Source organism: Vipera ursinii (assembly GCF_947247035.1).
Source record: "Vipera ursinii genome assembly, chromosome: 5".
Classification (NCBI taxonomy): Eukaryota; Metazoa; Chordata; class Lepidosauria; order Squamata; family Viperidae; genus Vipera; species Vipera ursinii.
This window is the reverse complement of record NC_139518.1, coordinates 86,702,353-86,724,992: the sequence shown is the minus strand read 5'-3', so window position 1 is coordinate 86,724,992 and position 22,640 is coordinate 86,702,353. Positions and strand designations below refer to the sequence as shown.

Sequence of the window (22,640 nt, the reverse complement as noted above, 5' to 3'; positions counted from 1 at the left end):
GAGCAGAGCCAGGCGTCTGCGACCACCCCTGCCTGAAGAAAGGACTATGGATTAAAAGGAGCAGGCAGAGCGGTACAAGAGGAAAAGGTGAAGAGGATTATTTTATTTTACTCTCGAGCTTGATGGACTTTTTAAACTTTAAGTGAAAGTGCGTCACAATTGAAAGTAAAAGATGGCGGCTAAACCTCCCCCTAAAACTCTTCGGAGTGGTGGATCTTCTCCGGTGCAACAATCATCATTACAGGCGTTGCACCCTCCTGATGTATTGACACCGAAGGACTTACGAGATGCTCTGGATAAACATGCTCAGGTACTTTTGGAATCAATCAATCAATCAATCGGTGATAAATTTGCACAGATGGAGGAGAAATTGGAGAAACTGGAGGAGAGAATAGAAGAGAGGATGGAACAGAAGTTCAGCGTGATGAAGGTAGACATTTTGTCTTCAGTGCATAAAGTGGCGGAATGTGTGGATGATTTGGATGAAAAAGTGGATGATTTGACTCAAAAGAATGCCATATTAGAAGCAAAAGTACGGGAGAATGAAGATTTAAGAGACAAAATGGAAAGGGAATTAAGTCTTGCTCAATATTACCAGATGCAGTTTGCTGTTAGAATCAGAGGCTTAAAAGAGAATATTAAGGAAGACTTAAAGCAGCTGGTTTCTGAGGCTCTCGAAGTGGTATTGAAACAGCCAGCATCTGAAATAAGAGAAGCTATGGATAAAGTGTTCCGTGTGAATTCATGGATTGCTAGACAGAGAAAGCTACCTAGAGATGTGGTGGTCTACTTTGCAAAAAGAGAAATTAGAGATGAAGTTATACAAGCTGCCTATGATGCTAAAGTTGTGATTGCTGATCAAGAAGTCTTGGTTTTAAAAGAAATTCCTCCAAAGATTTTAAGGAAAAGGAAAGACTTCACATTTCTTGTGCAAGAGCTCAAGCAACGAGATATAAGGTTCAGATGGGAGATTCCAGATGGGCTGATGGTGATGCATGAAGGTAAAAGGTACCGGCTGATTACTGTGAAGCAAGCGCGTGATTTCTATAATAACGTTTTAAAAGCAACCCCATTAACACTTTTGGAAGCTGCAAAGGGATCTGGAGAAGGAGAACATCAAGAGGTTGAAGTAGAGGAAAATGGTGCTGGAGGAGATCAAGCTATAACTTTTTTGGATGATCCTAGAGAGCAAAGGGTAACGCGTGCTGCTTTAAAACGAGCAAAGAAAATAAAAGAACAAGACCAGCAAAAGTCTTCGGAATCTTCACAACGTACTCATAGCCAAGCAGTGGGAGGAGCACGGCCTAAAGAAGATAGTCCTATCAAAACAGTGCTCCAAGAGCTTTGGGAGGATATGCATGGCAACTAAATTTTTAACTTGGAACGTTAATGGACTAAATTCACCACAGAAGAGGAAGAAAGTTTTTCAATATTTAAAACAATTCAAGATAGATGTTATATGCTTGCAAGAAACGCATATTAGAGTCTTGGATCAAAAGTATTTATTGAACTCAAGGTTGGGTACGCAATTTGTTGCTTCTGCAATGAATAAGAAAAATGGAGTGGTTGTTTATGTTAAAAGTGCCTTAACAGCAGACTTAATTGAAGCAGATAAGCATGGAAGATACGTTATGATAGAGCTGCTGCTAGAAGGTAAAAAGACGCTTTTAGTTGGATTATATGCACCTAATCAACAACAAGCTGACTTTTTTAGTTTACTTCACACAAAGCTTACCCAGTTGGATTATAAATCTTTTATTTTTATGGGGGATTGGAATGGTGTTTTGGATGTACAGATGGACAAGGCTGGAGCTTTTAAGCGCATTCCAAGTCATGCTAGACTGCCTAAATCTTTTTTTGAAATGAAGGATGACTTGGAACTGCGAGATATTTGGCGTGAGAGACATCTACAGGAAAAGGATTATACTTTTTATTCTGATAGACATCAATCTTTTTCAAGGATTGATTTTATTTTGTTGACTAATGATTTTTTTTGAGGACTAAAAAGGTGAAGATTTGCGCAAGAACTATCTCTGATCATAGCCCAGTTTGGTTAGAGATTGATAAAGAGAAAAGGGACAGGCGCTCGTGGCGCGTAAATGAGAACTTATTTAGAAATCAGAGAAATGTGGAAGAATGCAAACAGCGGATGAAGGATTTTTTTGAAATTAATATGAACAAGGGTACCTCTATGGATATGGTGTGGGATGCTAGCAAGGCCTACATGAGAGGGGTGTTGATATATATGAATAATAAACATAGACGTGCTGTGGAAGCTAGAAGGAAAGAACTGGAGAATGAAATAAAGGAAAAAGAAAAGGCTTTGATTTTGAACTCAGAGGATGTGAAGATTAAGGAGGCTATTAAATTGTTAAGAGGACAATTTGATAAACTAATGGCTGACCAAGTGGCAACCAATTTGCGGTTTGCCAGGCATAATACTTTTTGCAACGCTAATAAACCAGGTAGATGGTTAGCTTATAGATTGAGGAAAAAACAAAGGGCTTCTAATATTGATAAGATTGAGCATAAAGGAAGGGTTGTGTTTCAACAGGACCTTATCAAGGACGCATTTGTGGATTTTTATTCTAAATTATATGCTAAGGAGAAAATTAATGAAAAAGACATTGATATATATTTGGAGAATGCTAGCATCCCGGATCTTACGCAAATACAAAAAGAGGGGATTAACCAATTGATTACAGAAGAAGAAATTTTTACAGCAATTAAGGAACTGAAGGTGGATAAAGCACCAGGTACGGATGGTTTGACTGCGGCCTATTATAAAAATTTGCAATTAGAGATGATAAAACCGTTAAAGGAACTGTTCCAGACAATCCAGAGGGGGGGAAAGGTGCCACCGTCTTGGAGAACAGCTTTTATTTCCCTGATTCCGAAGGAAGACCAAGATGCTATTCAAGTTAAAAATTACAGACCGATATCGCTTTTAAATACAGATTACAAGATATTTGCTAAGGTTTTGGCTAATAGACTGATGAGGGTTCTGCAACAGGTGATTCATGGGGACCAAACGGGGTTTATTAGTGGTAGGCAAATGAAAAATAATGTGAGGCATATAGTTGATGTGTTAGAGTTTTTGGAAAGGAACAACCAGATCTCTGCGGCGCTAATTTTTCTAGATGCTGAAAAAGCTTTTGATCAATTGAATTGGCAATTTTTGTTGAAAGTTTTAGACAAAATGGATTTTGGGGAAAATTTTTTGCAACCGATTAGGGCATTATATCAAAAACAAACTGCCCGAATTATAGTGAATAATAGCCTGACAGAGGCATGTAATATCGAGAAGGGCACAAGGCAAGGGTGTCCGTTATCGCCCTTGTTATTTGTGTTAACATTAGAGATATTATTGGTTAAAATACAGAATTCGGAAAAAATTAAGGGGATACAAATTAGAGATCAGGATTATAGATTGAGAGCATTCGCAGATGATCTGGTTGATACAGTCACCCAGCCAGAGAACTCTGTTGTGGACCTGATGGAGATAATAACACAATATGGGAAGGTTTCTGGATTCAAAGTTAATATACAGAAAACCAAAATTTTGGCCAGAAATATGACAGTTTCGCAAAAGGCTCTCTTAGAAGGATTAACTGGATTTGAGATTGTTAAAAGGGTTAAATATTTGGGGGTGCTTTTGTCGCCCTCTAATACAAAGTTATATAAAAATAATTATGAAAAACTATGGGGGAAAATTCAAAAAGAACTGGAGAGTTGGGAAAAATTGCAATTGTCTTTGTTGGGACGGATTGCAGCAGTGAAAATGAATGTCCTGCCTAAATTTTTATTTTTATTTCAAATGATACCTATTCTTAAGAAAGACTCTAATTTGGAGGAATGGCAGCGAGGTATCAATAAATTTGTGTGGGCAGGGAAAAAGCCACGAGTTAAACTTAAGATTATGCAGGATACTCGTGAGAGAGGTGGCCTTAAAATGCCCAATTTTAAACTATATTATGAAGCTGCTGCATTAGTAGGAATAAGTGATTGGATTAATTTGACACAAGAGAGATTATTAAATCTTGAGGGCCATGATTTGTTGTTTGGCTGGCATGCATATTTGTTGTATGATAAGAAGGTAGACAATGTGTTTAGAGTGCATATTTTAAGACAGGCATTGCTGAGAGTTTGGAAGAAGTATAGACATAAGTTAGATTGCAAGATACCACTGTGGGCAATTCCAAAACATGCAATAGAAAATATACATGCTGGTTTCAAACATGATGTGACTACGTACAAGGAGATCCTAAGTTTGGAAAGAAATGTCTGGTGTTTGAAATCATATAGCCTCTTGCGAGAAGAGAAGGTTGTTCAAAACTGGTTTCAATATACTCAGTTACGGGCCAGGTGGAAAGAAGACCAGAAAAATGGTTTTACAATGACTGATGAAAATTTGATAAAGCAAATTAGAAATCAGGGTCCAGCACATATCAAACGGATATATCTTGCATTGATAGAGATTGACTCAGAAACAGAGCTTGTTAAGGATTGTATGATAAAATGGGCCCAAAACATCCAGGAAGTTATCACAATGGATACGTGGGAAAAGATTTGGGTGAGGAACGTAAAATTTACACAAGCTCAAAATCTAAGAGAGAATTTTTACAAAATGTTTTACAGATGGCATTTAGATCCTAAAAAGCTTGCAAGTATGTATCCAAATTATCAGCCTAAATGTTGGAGGTGCGGTGATGAAGATGCAACATATTTTCACATATGGTGGACATGTAAAAAGGTTAAGGCTTTTTGGATAAAAGTCTGGTGGAACATGCAGAAGATCTTTAAACAGAGGATAAAGTTTTGTCCGCAACTTTTTTTGCTGGGAATAATTACAGATGCTACAGTTGTGGACACCAAGCTGATGTTGCATTTAATTACGGCAGCAAGACTTTTGATAGGTCAGTATTGGAAGAAAGAGGAACTGCCGACCATAGAAGAGTGGACTTTAAAGGTTTCCGACCTGGCTGAGATGGCGAAGATTTCGGCCTATTTGAAAGATCACTCGCAAGAACGCTATATTATGGAATGGAGAAAATGGATTGAGTTTATCCAGAACAAGTATAGGGTTAAGAAGTTTTATGTAGCATTTGAATAAGTCTTCTTTCTTTTTTTTCTTTTTTTATTTTAGTTTCTTTATATATATTTAATATTACTAAGGCTTGTTTTATCCTATATAAGCTAGAGAGTGATGGATTTTAGAGTTTATAGTTGTTAGTATATGATTGTTTATGATTGCTTTTTATATATATACCTTGTATTTAGCTCTGGGAAGTCGGGGGGGAGGGGGGGAGGGGGGAGAGGTAGGGGGGGAGAAGGGAGGGGGAGGGGGGTTTTAAAGGAAAATTGTATGTTAAAACTTTTCAATAAAAAAAAAATTCTGTTGAGTACTGATATACAAGATCTCTCTACATCCCAAGCATAAGACAAGTGATGATTTTTGGATACAGCAAGACCTCACTTTAGCTTTGAATAAAATGGATAATGTTTCCCTGGAATCTCTTCCTCATGTTTATTTTAACTGAATCTTTCTCCACTAATTAATGTTTTACTGCAAATGATATGAATTGAAGCAAATGATGTAAATGTGTTTTTAATGGGTGCACTTCCCTATGCAAATGGTCCATTAACTTGAGCCTTACTATACTTCTCAAATGTTTTGAAAGAAACTGATTTTGACCATATAGGAGCTCCCTATGGTATCATTTCAGATTTAAACAAATTATATGCAACATTATTTATTAAATGTATAACCTTTGTTTTTTAAGGAACTTAAGACCGTGTCCAGGGTATTTGGGGGCAGCAGTTCCTATAATAGGTTGGTCTGAGAGAGACTGATTCCCCACAAAGTTACCCAGAGATGCCTGGGCTCACAGGCTTCCCAGTCCGAATCTAACACTGGCTATCAATAATAAGATCTCACACTTACCTGCACAGCTCACCTGGAGAGCATTTCTCATTCTCTGCACATTCCTGTATGGGCCATGAAATTCCTGAGCCAAAATTCTTTCTGCTTTTCCATGGAGGACGACATATTTGGGACTCCAGTCCAGTCATTCTCCCACTTCCATCTCAGTGCCAAGTTCTCATCTGAAGATCTTCACCTCTGGGACTTTTGAGCAGAAACTGTCTGTTTTGAGCAGCCCCATTGCTTAGCATAAAGCAACCATTAACAATAAAGCAAACATTTTGGGGCAAATGCAGGAAAAGGTGTAGTCTGTAATTCAGTTCTTGCACAATCAATAATAAAATTAAATAGTCCCTTCTGTGAGAAAATGCTGCTCCCTCTTCTTATGGTCCCCCTAAAAAGTCATCTTCCAGACCTTGAAGGTTTCCTTTGCTTGTGAGAAGCATTTCTCACAAGATGGCTTGTTCCTTTCCTTACTCACCAATCCCTCAAATGTGCACACTTGCATGCCTGCTCACATGGAAAGAAATGTTGCGTATGTTATTTATCAAAGTATAGTGAGCAGAAACCTGCAAGTTATCCATGTATTCAACTTCTTTACCTTCCCAGTTGAAAATGGAGTATCTTAATGCTAATGGGGCATTTAAATATATATCTTCTCTTTATAGCTTTGCTTCCTTTCCTCTTACAAATTGTGTGCTTGCTTGCTTCTGTAGAGGGCGAGGGAGAGATGCTGTGAAAATCTGTTGAGGGTGGGAGGCTTGTTAAATCCCTGATCTTTGCAGAAGGTGGCTAGCTATTTATAGCAATCACAGAGTAAAGCTTTGATAATCTTCCTCATTTTCTTAAATGGGCTGCTTCTTTGTTTGTTTTTAAGAGCTTGTGGTCCTGTTAGATGTTTCTTTTGCGTCCTGAGGCAGAATGTCTGTTTGTTAGAATCCTGTGCTTCCTCATGACTGGGAACTGGTTGTGTATACCTGTAGAGGAGGTGTCCTCTAGTTTATTGGCTGATTTATTTTGTACCATAAGTACAATATATTACAATATACTAACATAGTAAGAGGTGTCCTGTAGCTCTCTGTTTTCCAACTTCCCTCCCTTATCTATTACACATATAATAATTACATAATTGCTACAGGTGGGACAAAGGTTTCAGCATGCTGGTTTTCCTAAATCAGGGGTCTTCAAACTCGGCCCTTTTATGACTTGTGGACTTAACTTTGCTGACTGAGGAATTCTGGGAGTTGAAGTCCACAAGTCATAAAAGGGCCAAGTTTGAAGACCCATGTCCTAAATCTTTTTTCCTATCACATCCAGTGTTACCTATTTGAAGCCTCTAAATAACCTGATTGTAGTTATAGTACTATACACTTTGTACAATACAATAAAAGCACTTTGGAGTGATCCTTCCATTATCTAGTATGCCTAAATTGATGATACTTACAAATAAGCTATTTTTTAATCAATGTAACAATGATAATCTTAGTGTGGCTTAGTGCATATTTATAATCTAGCAATATGGAGCTTATTTTTAAAAGTATAATATAAGTTAATATCATTCTCCTTTTTTTTAATTCACAGAGAGGATCCAAATTTGCCTGTGCCTAAACCAGGATCCTTTGGTGCCATGACATCAGGTAAGTTTGACTTTCTTTTTGTTCTGAAATGCTAGGAAAAACTGCTGTAAGTATATGTCGATCAGCATATTCATCTTCACAACTAGTAGAAGACATTTCTTCCTGACCTTAGACTTTGAATTGTATGTTACATGAATAAATGAACCTTTTTTTGTCAAAATACAACCATGTATACATTGAGATTGGCTGAGCCTCCCTTCATGATTCATGACAGATACATAAAGTTTTACTTATTTTCAGTAGTAAGAAAACACAGCTGGGGGAGCTGGTGCTTAGATGCACAACTGTTTTGGCCAGAGATTTCTGTAACTTCAATGGTTACCTCAAGGGGGAAACAGCAGTCTGTATTTCACTGATATACAGCCAGATATAAGATAGGGGAACAGCAGTCCAAAGGAGATAATCTTCAATAGGAAACTGGAATAGGCCACAAATTCAACCTAAAGGCACAGTTCAGAAGCCCATTATAGATCTGGGCTTCTGGCTGATCCTTCAGCCCCCAGTCTTGCGCTTGTAACCTAAGATCTAGTATAAGGAAATGTGCTAGGGAGAAAGAGAGAGACTCAGCATCTCTTCTCCCTCTTCTCCACTCTTCCAGGAGGACCCAGCAGTTGTTAAGGTCCTCAGTGGATTTGTTCAGGACAATGGGACAACAGTTTTGCCCAGCAAGCATTTTTACAAATGTGTACACCATAGAAAGTCATTCAGCCCCTTTATTGCTTTGAGGTATTGTGAGTTAATGTTGCTATGGAACCAAAAATAAAGGTTGTGCTAAAAACATTTAACAAATGTAGTTACAGTTAGGTGCTCCATTAGCAAGTTTAATAAAGGGCATACAGTATTAGAGAAATCGAGCTGTCAGCATGCACGAGAATGTTAGAAATTGCTAGTTCCCAACCAAGCAACACTAAAGATGAAAGATCTATTAATTATTATGTACAATGTGGTAAATATTTAGCTCATTAGTGGACCAGGGGCTGTTACGGTGACTTCACTAGCCATTTTTCATATTACTAACGAGTCAAATTTAACTTAGAAATTCTTTTCTGATAAAACAATTTGTTTGCTGAAAACTGTTTCTATTGTTTGAACTCCTTGCAGGAGTTTGATTTTTAATGCATTTTATTGCAAATGAACTGAGAAATATGGCTAAACAGTGTAGTCTTGAAAATATAATAAATGATAAACCACTATTTTATTAAAAGGAATACAGGAAGAATGAGAACTGAAGATTCTTTAAAAATTGTTTTCTTTAATGAACATTTTGTACAGTTGATTCATATGAGTAATGTGTATAATGGCTAAAATATCTATTTGCAGCAATACATAATAAAAATTACAAAGCAGAGTGAGTCAAAAGATAGCATCCTCCTGGAAAAGAAAAGTTAGAAGTCTTAACCCATTGATAGAATACAGATAATCCTCTCTTAATTGGGACTGGCAACTCTGTTGCTAAGCAACAGTCACGAACCGTGTTGTCATGTGACCACACTGATTTACGATAGTAGTTGTGGCAGTTCCAGTTGCCATTGTTAAGCGAATCCTGTGTGTATTCCATATTCATGTAGTTGCCATTTGCAACTTCTGCTGCCTTCCCCATGGACTTTTGTTTGTCAAAAGCCAGCACTGAAGGCTGCAAATGACTGTAGTTCACTGCAACCATTGTAACTGTGAGCTACTTGCAAAATGCCTGAGTTGCAGGATGAGTTGCAGGGGATTTCAGGGACTCCGTAATGGCTGCAACTGTGAGGACTGGTCATAAATTTCCTCATTCAGTGATTTTGTAACTTTGAATAGTTACTGAATATGTGATCGCTGAAGGAGGACTATCTGTCTGCATGAACAACTACATCATTGATTTGGATGAGGGGATAGAAGGGGGAACTCATCAGATTTGCAGACAAAACCAAGCTGGCAGGAATGGCCAACAGCCCAGAAGACAGGCCCAAGATCCAGATGCATCTCAACATACATGAACGCTGGGACCTATCCAACAAAGTGAAATTCAGATAGAGAAAAGTAAGGTTCTATATTTATGGCAGAAAACCAAATGGACGGATATAGTATAGGACAGGGGGTACCTGGCTCAATAGTAGTTAATTGTGAGGGGATTTTGGAGTTCTAATGGAACTAAGTATGAGCCAGCAGTGTGGGGTGGTTGCCAAAAAAGCTAACACAGTCCTAGGCTGCACTATCAGGATAGAATCAAGATCATGTGAAGTGTTAGTACCATTTTATAAATGCCTGGTAAGAGCACGCTGGGAATATTGCATCTACTTTTGATTGCCACAATATAAAAAATAGTTGAGACTGGAAAGAGTACAGAGAAGAGCAACAAAGATGATTAGCGGGCTGGAGGCTAAAATATACAAATAATGGTTGCAGGAATTGGGTATCTCTAGTTTAATGAAAGAAGGACTGGGGGGTGATAAGATAGCAGTGTTCCAATATCTAAAAGGGTGCCACAAATGATAGGGGGGGCTAACCTATTTCCAAAGCACTTGAAAGCAGGACAGGAAGCAATGATTGAATCTAATCTAAGAGAGAAAGCAACCTAGAACTAAGGAGAAATTTCCTGATAGAACAATTAATCAGTGGAATGACTTCTGCCAGAAGCTGTGGGTGCTCCAACACTGGAAATTTTTAAGAAGAGATTGGACAACCATTTGTCTGAAATGATACAGGGTTTCCTGCCTGAGCAGGGGGTTAACTAAAAGACCTCCAAGGTTGCTTTAAACTCTGTTATTCTGTTTAGGTACCTGCTAATCTCCCTTCCCAAGGTAGAGACTTCCAGAATGTAAGTGTGGCTGCTGAGAAGGCCTTTTCTCTTGTCACATGGCCCAGATGAAGCATTTTACTTCTTGCATTACGAGCTGTCCTGAATAACATAATTCAAATGCACAAGATTGGAAGACATGAGGGATCCTAGTGGAATGCCAACTGAAAATGAGCAAGTTAATATGCAGTAGCTAAAAAAGCCTGTGCAGGATTGTATTACCAGAAACATTGAAGCATTTTCTCAGACTGCAAGAAGTAATTGTAGTTTGCACTGGTTAGCCCATACTTGGGAGTTCTGTATAAAGATCATGTGGTATCAACCTGCACCAAAATGAGGTGGGGCTTTCCCCATTCTTCTCTTCTCAACCCCATCTAGCATTTCATGAACTTGATAGCATACTATAAGCAGCCTGATGATCTTCTGTCTGACCTCATAAAATGAGTGAGAATATCTACAGATCTTGTTTCATGCTAACCTACGGGTATTTTGATTCAGGCCTTACTGACCTTTCCGTACCGCATGCGTAGGGTGAGATACTAATTAAGATATGGCCATAGTTGCATGGTGGATACAAACTGCTGAGCTTCTTTTTATTGGGCTTAGCATGGACATTGAACTTCCCCAGGAAAAGAGGCTGGGTTACATCACAGTGACTTCTTGAGATCATTCCAGATAGACAGCTTAAGAAGGGCTATTGCTAGAGAGCAAGGGGCATTTTGAGTCCCAGTGTTTTGCTTCATCCTGGTCTCCCCAGCCATAGCAATAGGGCTGAAGATGTACATTCCACATTTTTAAAATTTATTTTATTCAAATACAAATAATACAAACATAATACATATAAATCTAAATAAAAAACAGTATATAAAAATACAAATACTACAGTGCACCCACACCCCTGGAGACCATTTTGATTACCTATATTTCTTTTCATATAACAACTAACAATATACAATATATTTCAATTGTGCCCTTATCCCCTCCAAAACAGCATATATTCTTGAGCAGGTTTATTCCCTTTGCCTTCTACCAAGACTGTTTTTATAAAACCATCCCATATTTCATTACAATTATTTACTTTAATCATCCCTTTTTTAAATTTAATTTCTGTTGTTAATTTATCATTTATTGCCATATTCCATATTTCACTATACCACTTCTTTCTTTGAATAACCCAATTCTGTCTTCAATATTTAGCCATCACTAATCTAGCTGCACATTATCAAATTTACAATCAATTCTTTTTTTGCTTTATTTATATCTTGTCTTTCTACCAGTAACAGTAATGCAATCCTCGGTGACATATCTAAATTTACCTTCAAAAGTTCTCTAATTTCCCTAACCACCCATATCTTTTGTGCGCTATCACAATCCCACCACATATGTTTATATGTTCCAATGTCTTTCTCGCAGCTTCAGCAAATATTTGTATATTTAACATCTATTTGATTTAATTTACGTGGTGTTAGGTACCACCTCTATATCACTTTATATCCATTTTCCTTAACTCTAACTGACATATATACTCTTCTGTTCCAAATATTTTTCCAATCTTTATTGTTTATTTCTCCTAAATCTGTTTCCCAGATTAATTTTAAACCTTTTGCCTGATCATCTAGTTCAATTAATATTCTGTATATTTTCCTAATTCTTCCTTTACCTATATATTCTTCATTTTCCTCACTTTATTTTATAATCATTTCAAATTTTGTTAACTGTCTATCTTTCACCTTGAATTTTTCTTCCATTTTTATCCATTTCTCTAATTGTATTAAATTCAACCAATTTAATTTAGTATCTGATAAAACATTCTTTAATTGTATTATATTCTTTATGTTGTTCTTCCAGTCTTCCCATTTATATATCTGATTTTTTAAAAAATTTACTAATCCAATCTTTCAATTCAATCTTAGGGAATTTCTCCATTTCTACTACTGGTGTTAAAGGAGAAATTCCTGGCATTAACCAATATCTCCATTTACTCCATAACTCTATCAAATTTTTTAAAAAGAGATTTTGAATTCTCTTAACAATTTTTTAATATCCTTTTTAAACAAATAGGTTTCTATAGGATCGCCTATTTCCCTTAATTCCTTCAATTCTATATATCTCCATAATACAGGGCTTTTCAACCTTTTCACCCATTGTACCACTTTTAGGATATGGCAACATCCGAGTACCACCAGTCTCCTAGCAAGGTGTCAAAAACTTGATGACTAAAAAAAAATTGAAAGGAAAAAAGTGATGAAGTACACGTAGTCCTTGACTTACAACACTTCACTTAGTGACTGTTTGAAGTTACAATGGCACTGAAAAAAGTGCCCCCCAAGCCACAGCCGAGCAAGACACCTGCCTGCCTACCCAGCGGCGCTCTTCCTCCTGTCCAAAGTTTTCATTGTTGTGAGCATTTCTGTTGAGGATTGGCAGTGGGGGTGGGGTGTGTTTGATTTTTATTCCCCCCATCTGCTGGGTGGTTGCAGCAGGTTTTGGTCACTTCACATGACCCTGGGACACTGTGACCGTCACAAATATGAATCAGTTGCCAAGCCTCTGAATGTAAATCACAAGACCATGGAGATGCTGCAATATTCCAGCTGATCAGCACTTCTTCTGGGCTCAGAAGCACCAGGATCAGCGCCCGGCTCCAGCTGGAGCCTGGCGCTGAGCCTGACGCTTCCACTGAGCCCTGACAGCCCCGAAGAAGTGCTGATCCTGGCGCTTCCGCTGAGCCCTGACAGCCCTGCAGCTCCAGCCATCTCTCACTCAGGCTTGTGCGGTGCTGCCACCGGCTCAGCTCATTCCTCTCCCCCGCTACCACTTTTCTAGGACGGTCGCGTACCTTCCAGGTGCCAATGTACCACAGGTGGTACTCGTACCACTGATTGAAAAGCCCTGCCATAATAAATCTCTATTTACTGCTATAATATCTGGGACCACCCTTAATTGATTAGCTACCCAATAATTTCTAACATTTGGAAGACTGAGCCCACCCCTTTTTAATGGTTCATACCATAATGCTTTACTTACTCTTGTTCTCTTGCCTCCATAACAATACACCTCCAGCAATTCCAGCTGACATGCATTGTAGAATAAAGAAGTCATTCTTCCTATCACCATCATTTCTTTTGTCAGACTGAAAATTAATAAAAGGTGAGACTTCTCATCTTTTATCCACTCTGCTCCATTTCTACTAGCAATCTTCTCAAGAATTGCTCCCAGAGTGTTTCCTGTTCCTTTCTTCCTGCGATATATTCTTCCAAATAATCAGCTGCACTTGAAATAGATGCACACACTTTCAGAACTGTCTGCTGTCATATGCATATACTCTCTGATACATACATAAAGTGGGCACCCTTGGTTTTTGGACTCTCCAGAAGATGGCAGCCTTATCTCCAGGGCTATCAGAAGTCTTGAATCAAGCATGATGGGGTAACAAGGAAAAGAAAATCTGATTCAGGTAAGGAGGCCAGGTCCAAAAGCTAGGCTGTCTGAGAGAAAAGCATTTTGGAGATGGATCCAGGTGGACAAATGACAACTTTTCCTCTCATCAAGTCTCCTCCCAGAAGATAGCACCTTTCCTCTTCCTTAGAAACTCTGTTCTATGCCCTTGTGCAGCTAGCTTAAGGCTCATCGTTACATCTGCGAACAAATTGCCATCAAATCCTCATGCAGATGGGCATTTGTATCATAGAATGTGCCAAGACTTCCTTATTGTGAGAAATAATGTTATTATACCGAAGTTATCTGTGTATCCACTTCTTAAATGGACTTGGCATATGATGGACTGGATCACAATTTCTTTTTTGTTTTTTTGCTGTTGTTTTTTCCTCTGACAGTTTTTTTCCTACCAACTTTTGGGCCAAGTTTTAACTTTTGCTGTATCTTTTTCATGAATAATAAAAAAATGTTTAACACCAGCAATTAGTCAATTCATTATATGGTATGTATAACTATTAAGCAGGAACATAACATTTAGTTTAGAATCCCCATCTGTATCTAGAACAGACATGTCAAACACAAGGCCCGGGGGCCGGATCCGGCCTGCGAAGTGGTTTCATGTGGCCCGTGAAGCCATCCTGGAAACAGCGAGGGAACGGCCCCCACTGCCTTGGCCCTGGCCCAGAGACCCTCCTTCTGCCAGAGACCCTCAGATCTGTCCCACTCCTGCCCAGGCCCCCATAGGCACCCTTGATGGGAACGATGTAGAGCTGGCCATGCCCACCCAGTAGGCCATACGCACTCTAGCCACACCCACCCAGTAGGCCACACCCACCTTGGCCATACCCACCCGGCCCCTTGAGGGCAACCGCAATGCTGATGCAGCCCTCAATGAAATTGAGTTTGACACCCCTGATCTAGAATGACAACTACATACAATTTTCTTATCCAGGTCTCTTCTTCGTCATTTTTGCTGGCTTTTTTTTCCTGCAATGGGTACAGTACAGTTGTTTAGCCGTTTTACTAACCTGACGTAACCATATTGGAAGGATATTATACTGATCATATCTGCCAATTTTTCAGAAACCGAAGAAGATGATGTTGTGAATGGACTAGCACTGAATATAAACCAGCATGAGAAAGGTTTGTGGGATTAAAACAAAGATATTTCCAGTACTTATTCCCACAGGGCAGTTGCTGCTTTTTGGTATGTGTAAAATCTAGTGATTCTTTTTATTTCATCTGGATCATGCTGTGATCTGTCATCCACCTCTTTTGGGGGTGTTCTGGCAGCTTTTCAGAAGTTCTTCTCTACTGGAAATTTTGATGATTGGGATGAAATAGGCCTGTTTTTGTTAGTAAAGAACTTTAAACTTAATCTGTTTATCGATTCTACCAGATGTTTCTTCTGACCTTTACTGTATGCAAAGTTTAATACAGTGACTTCCTAGAAGGGTGGGAAATCAAAAAGGATATGGGATGTTTGTGTTTTAAGGTGAATTCCATGTTAAAATAATGAAAATTTGTGAATATTTGTGCTTCAGCACCACAGTTCTGCAGTAAGGTGGTGTAAAATTTTGTAATAGTTCAGTGTATACTAGGTGGATGAGATTTATGATTTGATGGTAGTTTCAGGTAGATCCCAAGGGGTAAAATGGAAGATTTATTTATTTATTTTATTTATTTATTTTAATTCCATTTATATCCCGCCCTTCTCTGAAGACTCAGGGCGGCTTACAAGCTTAGCAGTAGCCTTCATTCTATGTATATGCCTGCTTGTTAGGGCTTTCATACACACCCCCAAGCGGCATTATTACAAAGTCAGCTTATTGCCCCCAACAATCTGGGTCCTCATTTTACCTACCTCGGAAGGATGGAAGGCTGAGTCAACCTTGAGCCTGGTGGGATGCGAACCTGCACTAATTGCAGGCAGCTGGTGTTACTTAAGGAGGCATTAGCCCACTGCTCCACCAAGATTCATAAGGAACCGAATGAATTCAGTTTTATCCACAATATAGAAGAGTTGAGTAATTAAGGGTGGATTGAACACTTGGCAATAAATAAGCACAATACAAAATAGATAGACTAGAAAGAAATATATGGGAAAATATTCAAAGGTTTTTGAATTTCAAATTTTTCAAGCTTGAAATACCTTGTTTTAATATTATAATGATTTAAATTTGAAATGATTGCAGTATTTCTGAGAGTGTCCCAAACCTGTTTTAACAATTCCAAAATTGTTCCACACTTGATAGAATACTTTTGATGAGATCAGAATAGCATTTTTGAACTCAAGATGGGGCATCTTGAACTCAAAAAGTTCATATCTTAAACAAAAGATATCTGATAAATTCACTTCTGTGCTGAAGTGCTAAAATAAAGATGCAAGTTTACTACTTTGATGAGGGAAGCACTGTCATATTCATCCATTTAAGGATGTCATTTGTTAAGCATTACAGAAAGTTTGAAGAATGGGAAAAAATACAATCATAACTGACTCATATTAGTTGTTCTAAAATGCAGTACAAGCAGGGCTTTTTTTCTCATAGAACGCTCAGAATGGCGTTCCGGCACCTTTTTTTGCAAAAGAAAAAAAAAGCTCCCTCTATTGGCTTTCAAAAGCCTATTGGAGGGGTAAATCTTGGTTCTTTTTTATGACTCGTGGACTTCAACTCCCAGAAATCCTGAGCCAGCCACGCTGAGGGAAAGGAGAGGTTTCCAAGTTGAGCCATGCTGGTTCAGGAATTCTGGGAGTTGAAGTCCTTGAGTCATAAAAGAGCCAAGGTTGCCTACCCTGCACTAGAGGAGGACATTAAAATTATTTACAAGGTTACTTCTTTAGGAATTAAACTTTTAGAATTTAATTCAAAAAAGCCAACAGGAAATAACCTGACATTTTTCATCTGCTTTTGTCTTTTGGAAGGTAAAATTAGATAACAAAATAATCTATTTCCTATGTTAACATCTCTGCAATGAAATCAATAAAGGTAACAGGAAAGAAATGAGAAACATTTTTCTTAATGTAACATCTAATTTAGCTGATGCTAGGAAAATATAGTATCTTTTGTAAACACTCTTGAAAACTATTTTGAATCTATAACCATCTATTACAACTAAACCACTTTAAATTAAACAATTCTTAAGAATGAAATATTCTTAATTTGGACTTTACTTTTACTGTTTGGACTGTTGTGTGTTTTGAAAAATAGATTATTTTAGAATCTAGTTATGTTGCACCTCAGTGTTTAAATAATTAACCTAGTATATACATAACAATATATGATGTTTTCCATGGTGAGCTTAACATCAATAACAACATTTATTAAAAAGGCTAAAATAATTTCTGGTGGTATTATCTGTACATTAAAATTTTGTTTAGTCACAATCTTTCACTTTTCACATTCTGGACAAGCAGTGGTCATGTATCGTAGCAAAAGATGTTAGTCCTTCGGGAGAAGGGCGGTATACAAATTAAATAAATAAATAAATAAATAAATAAATAAATAAATAAATATGTGCATAAGCATAGTCAGTAGCATATGCCTTTTTAAAAATATCAAACATGCAAAGAAACAAAAATAAGTCCAAAATATCTGTATTACATCCAGAAATGCCAACTTTCCAACCAATATTTCTCATCCAGTAACGCAGTAGGGATTGCTTTTTCCTTCCAGTAACAGAGTGCTGGGAAACACCAAACACAGCATTGAGAATTCCAAAGTTTTTTACAATTTTTTTTGGATGTGGTTGGAAAGAGGCCTAGAAATGTCAACACATTTGCTGAACGTGCACACTCGTTCACACACTCACTTACTGCCCCAGCGCTTCCAAACGCCATTTGCTCATTCACTCACTCACTTACTGCCCCATCACTTCCAAACGCTTCCAAACGCCACTTGCTCACTCACTCACTTACTGCATTTGGAAGTGACGGGGCAGTAAGTGAATGAGTGCCGGTGCCAGAGGCCATCAGCTGTTTGGCGCTGGAGACCACTGCCACGAGGAACACAGCTCTGGGTCAGAGTTCGGAGCAGCTCTGGGTGGGGGCTCAGCACAGGCTGCGGCATGGCAACTGTGGGGAGGGGAATCCCTATGGCGGTTGTGGAGAGGGGAATCCCCACAGCATGTGGCTCCGAGCCACAGGGGTGGGGATGCAAAGGACGGGTGGCGACGCCGTAGCAAGATACCGGCATTGCTCCCAGTGACAGCACCTCTGAGTTCCGGCACCTTTTTTTTTTTTTAGAAAAAAAGCACTGAGTATAAGTATTTAATTTCTATGCATTCTTGCTTTACTCCCCACTTTCTTAGTTTCATTGTTTTGATTTGGAAATTTGATTTTTGAACTGTTGGGCTATAACTGAGGAGTCCCATGTTCAAATCCTCACACAGTTAAGGTGTGTGCTTCTTGATGTTGGGTGATTACTAAGCCTCAGTCTACCATGTCTCATAGGATTGTTATAAGGACAAGATGGAGTGGGATAGCTTGATATTGGAAGAACAGCCAGCATGAAAGAAAAGCAGAATACAAACCTGCAAAGGTGCTACAATAATGTAGTTAATACATACGCAAATCTAAGCATGGAATGGGAAATAAATTAAGCAGGATTGTGAATAATAAATCATTTTGCTTTAAAGTAATAATGAAATAATAATTATGTATATATCATGATTTTAAATTACTTTCAGGTCTCAGTATTCCAACATTTTCCCCCCTGTAGATCAGGAGTCCAGCAAAATCTGTACGGGAAAAGGAGCTGTGACCCTTTGGGCATCTGCAGCTTCTGAGAAGAGTCTCAGGGTTAGCCATCCAAAGTCTACGCAAGACATCCAGCACACCAAAAGTAAGACCCAGTCTGGGAGATCATATCACAGAAAAGCAAAATGATTCATTGATCCTCTGATCCTTGATTGGATTAACAGATAAATCCCCGGTTTAAAAAGTATAATCCCATAATAAAGTATGTAGATTGTTAACTGAAATTGCATACTGAGATTCAATTGATTGATGCTTAGGTGAGTTTCAAGGATTGATTAGAGAATATAATTGCAAATAAACATTTCAAAGACAGTGCAAATTTCAGTGAAATAAAGAATGAATCAGCACTTGAATATAAGAATGAAGTCTCAGAAATTCAAAGTGTGTATTTTAAGTTTATGTAAAATACTTGAATTCATTCTTTCAGGATTAGTAAAACAACTCACTTTAATGTTTTAAAAGTAAACTTACATAGAAGCTCAAGAAATTCTGTTTTTATTCTACTGATCTTTTGTGGGAAGGGGAAATATCTTCTACTTGAATGGTTATGATATCTCACTACAATGGCATTTTGTTGTGTTCACTTAGAAAGATATATATATAATTATAGTAAACAAACTGAGCAAGAATACTTAAATGGGTACTGAGCAGGACGTGCCATTCTCTAGGATATTTTTGTTCTCATGATGACATAAAATCATCACACTGTTCATTTCTGAGTAAGCGCTACTATACAAAGTGTAGAAAAAGGAAGTAGTGAAGAAACTGGAGGCAGATGGAAAAAAGAAAATTTAATTCAGTGTAGATTTCTGTATATTAGTTCCATTCACATAACGTCTCTCCTTACTTTCCAATCTTGCAAGCTATCCTTTTTTCTTCAACCATACATATATTTATACTTTTTTAAAAATAGAATTTTTAGTATTATTGTTGTTGTTGTTAGTTGCGAAGTTGTGTCCGACCCATCACGACCCCATGGACAACATTCCTCCAGGCCTTCCTGTCCTCTACCATCTTCTGGAGTTCATTTAAACTCACGCCTACTGCTTCAGTGACTCCATCCAGCCACCTCATTCTCTGTCGTCCCCTTCTTCTCTTGCCCTCAATCTTTCCCAGCATTAGGCTCTTCTCCAGTGAGTCCTTCCTTCTCATTAGGTGGCCAAAGTATTTGAGTTTTAGCTTCAGGATCTGCCCTTCTAAAGAGCAGTCAGGGTTGATCTCCTCTAGGTCTGACCGGTTTGATCGCCTTGCAGTCCAAGGGACTCGCAGGAGTCTTCTCCAGCACCATAGTTCAAAGGCCTCAATTCTTTGGCGCTCAGCCTATCTTATGGTCCAACTTTCACAGCCATACATTGCAACTGGGAAAACCATGGCCTTTTGTTGCACTTTTGTTGGCACTTTTGTTGGCACTTTTGTTGGCAGGGTGATGTCTCTGCTTTTTAGTGTGCTGTCTAGATTTTCCATAGCTTTCTTCCCCAGGAGCAAGTGTCTTAGTTTCTTGGCTGCAGTCCCCATCTGCGGTGATCTTGGAGCCCAGGAAAATAAAATGTGTCACTACCTCCATTTCTTCCCCATCTATTTGCCAGGAATTGAGAGGACCGGATGCCATGATCTTGGTTTTCTTAATGTTGAGTTTCAAGCCCACTTTTGCACTCTCCTTCTTCACCCGCATCAAGAGGCTCTTTAGTTCCTCTTCACTTTCTGCCATTGGAGTGGTATATACATATCTTAGGTTGTTGATATTTCTCCCGGCAATCTTAATTCCAACTTTTGATTCATCTAGCCCTGCCTTTCTCATGATGTGCTCTGCATATAAGTTAAATAGGCAGGGTGACAGTATACAGCTTTGTTGGACTCCTTTCCCAATTTTGAACCAATCAGTGGTTCCGTGTCCAGTTCTCACTGTTGCTTCTTGACCCACATATAAATTTCTCGAAAGACAAGGTGGTCTGGTACTCCCATCTCTTTAAGAACTTTCCACAATTTTTTGTGATCCACACAACCAAAGGCTTTAGCATAGTCAATGAAGCAGAAGTAGATGTTTTTCTGGAACTCCCTAGCTTTCTCCATGATCCAGCATATGTTGGCAATTTGATCTCTAGTTCCTCTCCCTCTTCGAAATCCTGTCTGTACTTCTGGTAGTTCTCGATCCACATACTGCTGGAGACTAGCTTGTAGGATTTTAAGCATAACTTTACTAGCATGTGAAATGAGTGCAATGGTGCGATAGTTTGAACATTCTTTGGCATTGCCTTTCTTTGGAATTGGAATGTAAACTGACCTTTTCCAATCCTGTGGCCACTGCATATAGGTTTCTCAAGAGACAAATAAGATGGTCTGCGTTGTCTTTTAAGATTTTGAATAGCTCAGCTGGATTACTGTCACCTCCACTAGCTTTGTTGTTGCTTGGATTTCCTAAGGCCCATTTCACTTCACATTCTAGGATGTCTGGCTCAGGGTCAGTGACCACCCAATCATGGTTATCAGGGACGTTAAGCTCAGATAAGCTCTTCTTAATCTCTTCTGCCTATGATAGGTCCCTGCCATTTTGGTCCTTTATCATGCCCATCTTTGCATGAAACGTTCCCTTTATATGTCCATTTTTCTTGTATATTTTTAGTATATAATATATAAAAAATAAAAATTATTAAAAAAGAAAAGTAAACAGAGTTAAGATTTCTGTTCTTATTACTATATTCTATCATCCATCTGTCTGTCTGCCTGTCTGTCTGTCTGTTTGTCTGTCTATCTATATCTATCTATCTATCTATCTATCTATCTATCTATCTATCTATCTATCCATCCATCCATCCATCCATCCATCCATCCATCCATCCATCCATCTATCTATCTATCTATCTATCTATCTATCTATCTATCTATCTATTCTATTATTTCCATTTTATTCTTTTTCCCTTCTTCTTTGACCCTTTTTAATCCCCAAATCCATAAATCATCAATTCATAGAACATAGAATAATAGGGTTGGTAGGGACCTTGGATGTAGTAGAATATTATCAATTTCCTCCTGTAATCTCCATGGGGATTTTTTTGGTTTTTTAATCATGAATTAAAAATGTTAAAGTCATAGTCCCTCTCCTCTTGTGATGCCTTCTCATATTTAGCAGTAGCCCTAGCAAGTCTGCTTGACCCTGCTATAACATAGCTCCTGGGTACAATAATGTGCTATAGCAGCCACTGCCCATTCTGTAATCATAATTCGCCCTAGGCATGTTGTAATGTGGCACTGATATACACAGTGTACTGTTAAAACTACTTAGCCATCTGTTTTAGTTATAGTAAGGGTAATAAAGAACGTGTGTGGACTTCAGCTCACAGAATTCTATGCATGCATGTGCATTTGTAAAATGTGAATGGAATTTTATGCACGCAAATGTAATTTATTTTATTCATATATGAAAGAGGAAATGAAACTTTATTCACGCACAAAAATGTATAGAGTATGGACAGATCTTTCTCTGTTATGACCAAAGTCTGCTAAAATCTTCTGTTGTAACTCTACAGTTGAATTAGTAGGCTACATTTTTCTTTAGTGCCTCCTTTATCACACAATTCTGTTAAATCATTAATTATATGCAGAGCTAGACAGCCACTGGCGTAAAATTCTTGATATTATATATTTTTTGGTTGATTTCCTTGTAGGCCAGATGCTAAACTGAAAAGAGATTTGGCTTGATCGTGGACTTGCACATGCTCTTTATGTATGATAGTATGTCAACTAATCCATGGACATTTATATTATCCTCACAAGAATCCTGTGCAGATTTCTCTCTCCTTTCCTCTCTCCTTCTTATTTATGCGTCTTTCAAATTCCATTCCCAACTTCCTTAGGGAGGAGAGCCTACTCTCTGCCTTCTAACCCAAATTGTGCTCTTTATGTCTTGCCCCAGCCAACAGCAACATTGCCATTTACTGATGGCTGCCATTGACAAATGACTGAAAAAAGTTTAGGTTTAGGTTTAGGTTTTATTTGATTTCTATACCGCCCTTCTCCCTAGGGACTCAGGGCGGTTCACAGGGCATATATAAATAACAATACAAAAGTTAAAAGGAAATTAAACCAGTGCCCAGTTAAAACAACAATAATAAA

General features: G+C 38.2%; 1 protein-coding gene across 2 annotated transcripts in view; it reads left to right on the top strand.

The window, feature by feature from the left end:
- The window catches only part of SORBS1 (sorbin and SH3 domain containing 1), a 129,213-nt gene that overhangs the window by 37,780 nt on the left and 68,793 nt on the right, over window positions 1-22,640 (top strand). For both annotated transcript variants that reach the window (XM_083364622.1, XM_083364621.1), the window contains exons 2-4: window positions 7,505-7,560; window positions 14,858-14,917; window positions 18,493-18,615. In XM_083364622.1, coding sequence (XP_083220748.1) covers window positions 7,551-7,560; window positions 14,858-14,917; window positions 18,493-18,615 — 193 coding nt within the window. In that variant the 5' untranslated portion in view covers window positions 7,505-7,550. The remainder of the gene's footprint in view (window positions 1-7,504; window positions 7,561-14,857; window positions 14,918-18,492; window positions 18,616-22,640) is intronic.